This window comes from Platalea leucorodia (assembly GCF_965183815.1).
Source record: "Platalea leucorodia genome assembly, chromosome: 11".
Lineage (NCBI taxonomy): Eukaryota > Metazoa > Chordata > Aves > Pelecaniformes > Threskiornithidae > Platalea > Platalea leucorodia.
Genome location: NC_138833.1, coordinates 14,237,023 through 14,245,044, shown reverse-complemented (window position 1 = coordinate 14,245,044; position 8,022 = coordinate 14,237,023). Strand labels below are relative to the sequence as shown.

At 42.3% G+C, this 8,022-nt stretch overlaps 1 protein-coding gene across 1 annotated transcript; it reads left to right on the top strand.

Moving 5' to 3' along the window:
• Positions 1-1,344: 1,344 nt before the first annotated feature.
• Positions 1,345-8,004, top strand: CAMLG (calcium modulating ligand; the record flags this gene model as incomplete). Its single annotated transcript, XM_082324587.1, has 4 exons — positions 1,345-1,510; positions 2,996-3,450; positions 4,135-4,200; positions 5,893-8,004. 4 exons carry the CDS (start codon positions 1,345-1,347, stop codon positions 6,082-6,084), a joined length of 879 nt encoding a protein of 292 aa, XP_082180713.1. The 3' UTR covers positions 6,085-8,004.
• Positions 8,005-8,022: the final 18 nt, after the last annotated feature.

The window sequence follows — 8,022 nt, the reverse complement described above, 5'->3', positions numbered from 1 at the left end:
CAAGGATGTTGAAGGTAATTCGTTTGAAGTATTGATGGCAAGTATCCACGTCACTGTCTTCATTTGGTTTGGCTTTCAGGTACTTTTGCTGTGCATGTCAGCTAAGGGAAGAATACTGTGGCCCAGTTTTATCACTTTCTGTCACACAAGTAGAGGTGCGATGGACTTTTTATTGTACATAAATACGAATATTATGCCAACTGTATCTTGCTAGAAATAACTGAAGATGTGCTCTATTATGATAATTCTGGAATCCTTGAGCGGTCCTTGTTCCCTTGGTTTTCTCCTCAGTATGCACAGGCAATCCGTTCAGCTGCTTACTGTATTAACAGCAGTGCAGTGACACTACACTGGGAATACGATTTGGGAAGCTGACCTGTGCTGCCTGACAGTCCCCACAAGGCATTTCCCTACGTTGTGTATCCCTTTCATATACACGGAAAAACATCTGTTTGCGGGCAGTCCAATAAACAGCGTATTCTCTTCCCTTGTTTGGAGTGCGCCCAGAGATGACAAGTTCACTTTCTAAATTCAGCTGTGCAGCAGCACTCAAAGCTTTTCCAACAGAAAATCTCAAAACCCGGCACCACGCTGATCTGTTCTGGGTGAGGAGCACGAGAGGGGCTGGCGCTTCATAGTTTAAACAAAATTAAACAGCTCTCTGAACTTAACCTTGTGAGTACCTCTGATGTTCTGCTGCTTTTGTATGGTCACAATTTTAACTGTTGTTTTTCTAGTTACAGAGTGTTAAGTAAATGCTACTTTGGCCAGAAACATGAATGTTCACTTACTTTAATGCTTTAAGTTTCTATACGGAACACTACTTTCATCTCTCTGTATGATAAGGAAAATGTTGCCATCCTGCACAAGTTTTTATATTGCATTGTTAAGCAGATTTTCCTCACCGAAGGCAAGGTGGATTTGCCGGGTTTACTGAAACCAGAATTTTAAGCAGGCTAAGGAAGGAGCCGGCCAGCGTTAGCGCTCACTGGTTTGCTTTTCCTATAGCCATGCAAAATCCCTTACCCTGGCTGAAGCCGTCGGTCAGGTTCCCCCCGCCGCCACCTCAGCACCGCCCCGCGGCCATCGCCCGCGCCGTGCCTTCCCGCCTCCCGCGATGTCACTTCCGAGGCCGCAGCGGCCATCTTCAGTGCGGGCGCCGTACCGGCAGAGAGCACGGCGCGCGACGGGCTCTCGCCGCGCGGCCCGCGTTCCCCTGCCCTTACGCGAGATGGCGGCGCTCGCTTCAGCGGCTGGAGGCGGGCGGCGCTGGCGCCTGCGCGCTGAGGCGGGGCGGCCCCATTGTGCGGCGCTGAGGGAGCGCCGCGGCCTTTTCTGCCGGGGATGGAGGACGGCGGCGGGGCGGCGGCGGCGCCCGCGCCCCCGGGGGCCCCCGCCGGCCTCTCGGCCTCCCAGCGCCGAGCCGAGCTGCGGCGGAGGAAGCTGCTGATGAACTCGGAGGAGCGGATCAACCGCATCATGGGCTTCCACCGGCCCGCGGCGGGCAAGGGTGAGCCCTGTGGCGGGCGGCGGCGGCGGCGTGAGGGCTCCCGGCTGCGGGGCTGGCGGCAGCGTCCGGCTGCGGCCTCCTCCTGCCGTAACCGCTCCCCGCGGTCTCCCCATGGGACGGCAGCGCTGGCTCCCGGCGGCTGCTGTTTGGCCCCGCAGTGCGATCTTTCGCTTCAGTCGTGCTTTAAGAGAAGCACGACCTTCTCTGGTCCTCGAGAGGCCCGTCCATAAAATACCTGTGTCATCAGAAATGTGCCCAGATCGGGTCTTGGGCCTGTTACTGTTCTTATATAGCGAGCAGACAAGCTGTCATTTCGCTTCAAGGAGTTTTTCTTAGTTAAAGAAATGATGAGCCTCCCCCACGTTTTCATTCAGTAACTGCTTGCTTTCATAGCTGTGTCTTTATATCAAAGTTTTCTCGCATTTGGATAGTAACCAGTCATTGGATGTTTGTGGTTGGTATGCAGAATTTTCTTGCAGATTCTTAGGTGGGTCATTTATCTTTGTGTACGTATTTCGAGGAGGCTGACTGTCTTGTCAGGAAAGAGTTCTCAGATTTCAGTTTACAAGGATGCCCATAAGCCATGAACCAGTCTGCTTTAATACTGAAAAATGCTCTTTAAGCGTTGGTTCTTCCTCTCTGGTAGGATCAGACCTGTTCTGCATGCCTCTTGGTTTGGTTTTTGTTCCCTGTTATCACCTCTTTTGCTGTAAGATGAGATCTTCAGGTTTAATACAGAGCAGGTTAACGCTGCTTTGCCTCTGGCAATACAGAAAAACAAGCCAAAGTACACTTCTCCTATTGCCTGCTCATTTGTCAGTCTTTAATGTTCCTTCTGTGTGATTCGCTTTCTGTAAATCTTTGTCTTTTTTTTTTTTTTTTTTTTTATGTTGATCCATGTATTTGGAACAACATCTTTCCTCGTGTGCATGCAGTGTTGTTGCTTAAGGAAATCCAATGTTTTCATTTTTCCATTGCTGACTGACAGCTTCAACTTCCAACCTGCATTGCACAGCTTTCTGTCTCGTGCCCGCACCATTTGCAGAGTGCCCTGCAATGCAAAGCATGTGGTACAGGTAGAGGTCTTGGTAGGCTGGTGGAGGGGAGGCAGGAGTGCGCCAAGTCCAGTTGTGTAAAAACATAATTTTGGTGAAGCTGATGAGCGTTTTCAGTCTGGTCCATGCTGTGCTCTTCCCTTTTCGTGATCATCATCTGTGCTGTAACCTAAGTCTGAGTGTAAACCTTTCCTTTGATACACAAGCAGGTTGTGTATCAGCTGAGCCCCTTTCTTTTTAAAATGGGATTGCTCGTATTCAGGTATGTCAAATGGCTTTGTGATTAATAATTAGCACATTTATTAATCATAAATCTGTGTTTTCGCTTTGGAAATGGAGACATCAACCCAGGACCCCAATCCAGTATGGCTAAAGTGTTGTTCCACATACCCGGTGTGCATAACTCTGTATTTTTGTTTTTCTTCTTTAGATGATGAAAGTCACGCAGAATCAAAACTCCAGCACGAACAGGAAAAATCAAACTCCCTTCCCATTCCTTCAGTTTCCAAGCGAATTGTGCTTGGTGATTCTGTCTGTAATATGGCAGGCACGGCTGACCATGCAGGCAGCATGGTAGACCTCAAAGGGGATAAGGACTTGTTTGGTAAAACTCCAGATCTTGTCAATGAGGGGACAAGTGAGCTCCGTCTCCGTAATAGAGGGGAACTGCCATCTGAAGCTGCACCACGGCCACCTAGACATGGATTAGACCAGTACTTATCCAGATTTGATGAAGCTCTGAAGCTGAGGAACCAGCTGATGAATGAGAAGCCAAGCCAAGAGAATGGGAATGCAGTGGAGGAGTTTGACTCTTTCCGCATTTTTAGATTGGTGGGATGTGCTCTGCTTGCCATCGCAGTCAGGGCTTTTGTGTGCAAGTACTTGGTGAGTTCAGGGAAACAAATAATCCCGTTCTGTTTTGCTAGTTTACTGCAAACTTACTGTGAAATACTCTTTATCTAGGGCTGAAGTCTATAACTAGTGACTGAGTTGGGAACTTCAGGCACTCTTTAAATTTCCAACAACTGTATTAAACAGTGTTTGAGGAGCAGAAGCACTGGAATAGTTGTTGCAGCTTAAGTTTCCTGCAAGTTTAGTCCCATCTTTCTCAGCATGAGTCAACTGCTCTTCTAGTTTGGAGTCTACAAAAGAATAATAGAGTAAGAACAACAGTAGTTGTCCCAAGATAAGCAGATCCTACTCATTTATCAGTCTTCTGAGGAAAGTAGTTCCTCAGTATTCCAGGTGTCTGACAGTACATGGTACAGGGGTGTGTGGCTGGTACAGCCTGCCACCTCCTGGATTACTGGGCTTGTTTTTACACACTGCTGTATGCTTCTACAATTTCAGGTTTTTAGGCTCAAAGAAAATAAGGCAGAAGCTTATTTTTGACATTTAACTTGTCTACTTAGGTTTGTAGTATTTAAGAATACTGCTGCTATTGTCTACAAATTATTTTTTTACCTACCTAATTTTCTTTTATGGCATGGTAAGCATTAAATTTCTGTGTTTTCTTAGCTATTACTTCTGACAAAGTTAATTTTCATATATTCTTTTCTGTTCCTTCAGTCAATATTTGCACCATTTCTTACTCTACAACTTGCTTATATGGGACTGTCCAAGTACTTTCCAAAGGTAAAATATTTTTTTCAGAATTAGATTAATTTGAAATGTTTTAAATTTAAATTTGCGCTTAGATTGTGTTGTTTTAGGACCAATGCATGTGAAGTATCTTTCCCTGGTTTTAAACTGTAGAATTGAGAGTTATCAAATGCTGATAGTTTATATTAGTTTTTAATCTTCCCAGATTTAGTCCAAATCTTTTTTTAGAGTTGCTGTGAAAATGTGGACTAACAACTTGTTTAGCTGTAGTCTGATTAAAAGCATCCGACCAGGAAAGCCAGGTAGTTCTTTCATGTATTTAGGAAACTTTAGCTTTTCTCCTAGACCGTGCTCTTCTGTGGTGGTCACTCTGTGAACAGCCATTTTACATGTGATACCTGGACAAAATTTGGGAGGATGTTTGTTACAAAATGACACAGTGCTTGGGTATTTAAGGGCTATGCTAGTACAGGGCTATACTACATTGCTAGTATCAGTTTGAATGGCAACTTGAAATGAGACATTTATTTGCATGTGAAACTTGCTGCTTGTTAGCAAGATTTGCTATATCACTTGCTTTATATATTTACACCAGTTAATTGTGCCGAAGTATTTGTTTGGTTGATGATTTTGTCAGGTCTACAGTGCAAAGCGAGACTGAATGATGCTTAATCCATAGTTGAAAGGGAATATTTGCATTTTAAAAGGAATAACAGATTAGCTGTAGAAAATCAGAATAAATCAGTGGTTCTTTGGTAGTTAAGTGTATCATTGAAAACTAAACTTCACAGTAGTCATTCTAAGCTGACGTGTCAAAACACAAAACAGTGGAATTAGCCTTAGATTTGCGCTAGCTCATCTGCTAGATCTTTTTGATCTTGTTTCTGCTGTTTTTAAAATCAGCTCTTCAGTTTCAGAATTTAAAGAGGTGGTTCATTTCCACAACTTGCTTTTACTGCACTTACACCCAGCTGATCTCAATCAGCTTGTTATCCTTCATTTTTCTCTCATGAAACCTAGGAAGGTTCTTGAAAGCTTAATTTAGATTGGATTAAATTAAGATATCCAGCAAGTATCAAATTACCAAAAGTTTCAGCCACTATCACCTTTTCCTGCCTGTCAGACTTTGCATTCTCAGGATTTGTCATCTTAAGGACAGCCAAACAGCTTTCAAAAGGGTTTTGGGGCATTTCTGAGTTCAGAGGATAAAACTGTCAAATGGAGTCATACTAAAATAGAAAGGAACAGTTGGTTTTCAATTCTAAATAATTTTTCTGTGTTAGAAAAGTAACAGTATCTTTCGCCGAGTAGTGTGATGAGATTAATCCTGTCCTGCCAGTGGCGACGCCTGGCTTAGTGTCTTACACCCAGGTTGCCCTCATCTGGGACTCTTCCCACTCATGCAGAAGCTGCTGCACAGCCTCACTTTATAGCCTGCTTGGAGTGCCACCATGAAGTAGGCATAATATCGGTGATGAATTTTATCTGCTGTTAACCAGCCTCTCACTCAGCTCCAGTGGATCCATCACAGCATGAATCTGTAGCCTGGATAAGTGTTGTGAATCCTGGAGCGTGTCTGGAGAGAATCAATCCAAACCTGCTGCTCTTACTGATGAATTTGGAATGTGCCTGACTGTGTGTGAAATTGGCACAACATTCGTGACATGTAAAGCAGGATTGGATTATAACAGAAGAACTAACCTAACACTGTTTTTTTTCTTTTAGTGTGAGAAGAAGGTGAAAACGACAGTATTAACTGCTGCTCTTTTACTGTCTGGAATCCCTGCAGAAGTGATTAGTCGCTCCATGGACACCTACAGCAAAATGGGAGACGTTTTCACAGACCTTTGTGTTTATTTCTTTACTTTTATCTTTTGCCATGAACTTATTCTGTTTTTTGGTTCTGAAGTACCATGATGGCTGTAGAATTCAACACAGTGGTTACACTAAAGCTTTCTGGACTGTATTCCTTTAACGTCTGACTGTGCAGAGGGGTTTAAACCTTCATTAAAATTCTTACCTGTTCGAATGCTTGAAAGGAGCCTTAAATCCAGTCATTTTGGGAAAGGAAGAGCAGGGTCCCAGACTGCCAGTTGTATTGGTTCAGTTTATTTAAATACTGTGTCTGCCTATTACAAATGTGAAGAATAGGATGCAAGTGTCAGTGGATGATTTATCTTGTTTAGTTAGATGATACCCTTCTCAGCCTCCTTCATAAACATTTACAAAGCTGCCTTTGTTTTCCGTGAGAACAAAGAGAAGAGAATTCCTTTCAGCAGAACCATATATTGCTCTCTCTCTCCAGTTTGACTATAGCTAACAAGAACTGCTCGTTTTGTGGTGTTCCCATTTTTTTAAGAAAGCTCTAAATAAAAGAAATCCCTGTATTCTGTTGTTCAAATTCAGAATGTTGAACCAAGTAGCTGCTTCTGGAGAATGTTGGTGAAACATGCCACTTTGTGGTCCTAATCCTTGCCTTGCTATACATTATTTGTTGTGATTGTGATTAATTTCATTTGATGATTATAGTGCAAAACAGCTAAGCAGAACCAACAGCAAAAAAGTCCTGTTGCTTATGAATGTCATTAATCAAAAAGTAGGAAGAAATAAAATTGCTAATCTCACCTGTGTTTGAGTTTCCAGCAACCTAATCCTAATGTAGCTCATTCATGTGCTTTCATTCTGATGCCTTTTTTTTTTTTATTTTAACAGTTCATCTCATGAGGGGAAAGTTGTATATCTTGACAACAACCTGCAGTATCAAATGTTTGCTCTAGTATATGTAAAACTTACAAGGGAGCTATTTTTTTTTTTCTAGCTCCTTGCAGGCTTGCGTAAGACAACTTTTAATATGACATTAATTTCTGCAGTTTGTCTTTGTTTATTACCAGACATTTGCATGTAAACAGGATCTTAACTATGGAGGAGTTCTGCTCCTGCTGCGTAATACTACAACCCAACAGTAGACAGTCTTTGCTTCAGCAGAGCTATTTATGTTAAATTTTTTTGTACGTTTCTGAAATTGCCCCAGTGAAACCACTGTAGCCATTCCTGTTTAAATCCTGTATACTACAAGTCACAGTGAAATAAAAAATAGTGCTTTGAGTTGATTCCCACATGAAGATCTATGTATGAAGGGAGAATAGCATTGTGTATTTTTTTCTGTGCATGTCCAGTCACAGCGGTGAAAAGAAGACAAATGCGGATGAATTCTTTCACTGGATAAAGTAGCAAGCTAATGAATGCTCATGTTTTCAGCCTCGTATGAATTTTGCACAGTGAGAGGAAGTGTCATTCCAAATACCTTAAATGCTGATAATTGTGAAAATTTCTATTGAAGCTAAATTTGGTATTATTTTCAACTTGTAGTTTTCTGTTTAGAACCTGGACTTTCAGGTAATCTAGGCCAATGCCTTTTTTTAGCGCAGAGAAACACCTATTTATCTTGGTATTTGTCTGCAGAAATTTTTTTAGGGAGCAAAAGTGTTTGATTATGCCTCTTTAAATAGCGCTGCTTTCTGCTTAGTCTTTTCTGTTAAAGCTTCCTCCTGTCATTTTAGCACTGCATTTCTGACCCTAAGTTAGATATATGTTTGTTTGTGGCATGAAAACAAGAAGCTTATGTTTTGATTTGACAATTTTTGTGTTTTTACTGGTTATTTTACAGTGAGTATCGTGTTACAGGTGTCCAGGGCTAGGATGCAAAAGACTCTGATTTAGGTCAATTAGCACAAATATTTATTCAGAAGCTTTACGTTTGTTTATATTAGACAGGAATTTCAGCAAATTGAAATAACTGTCATTTACATTAAGGTTGTGATATGTAAATAATGAGTTTGCTCAAAAGTTACACTT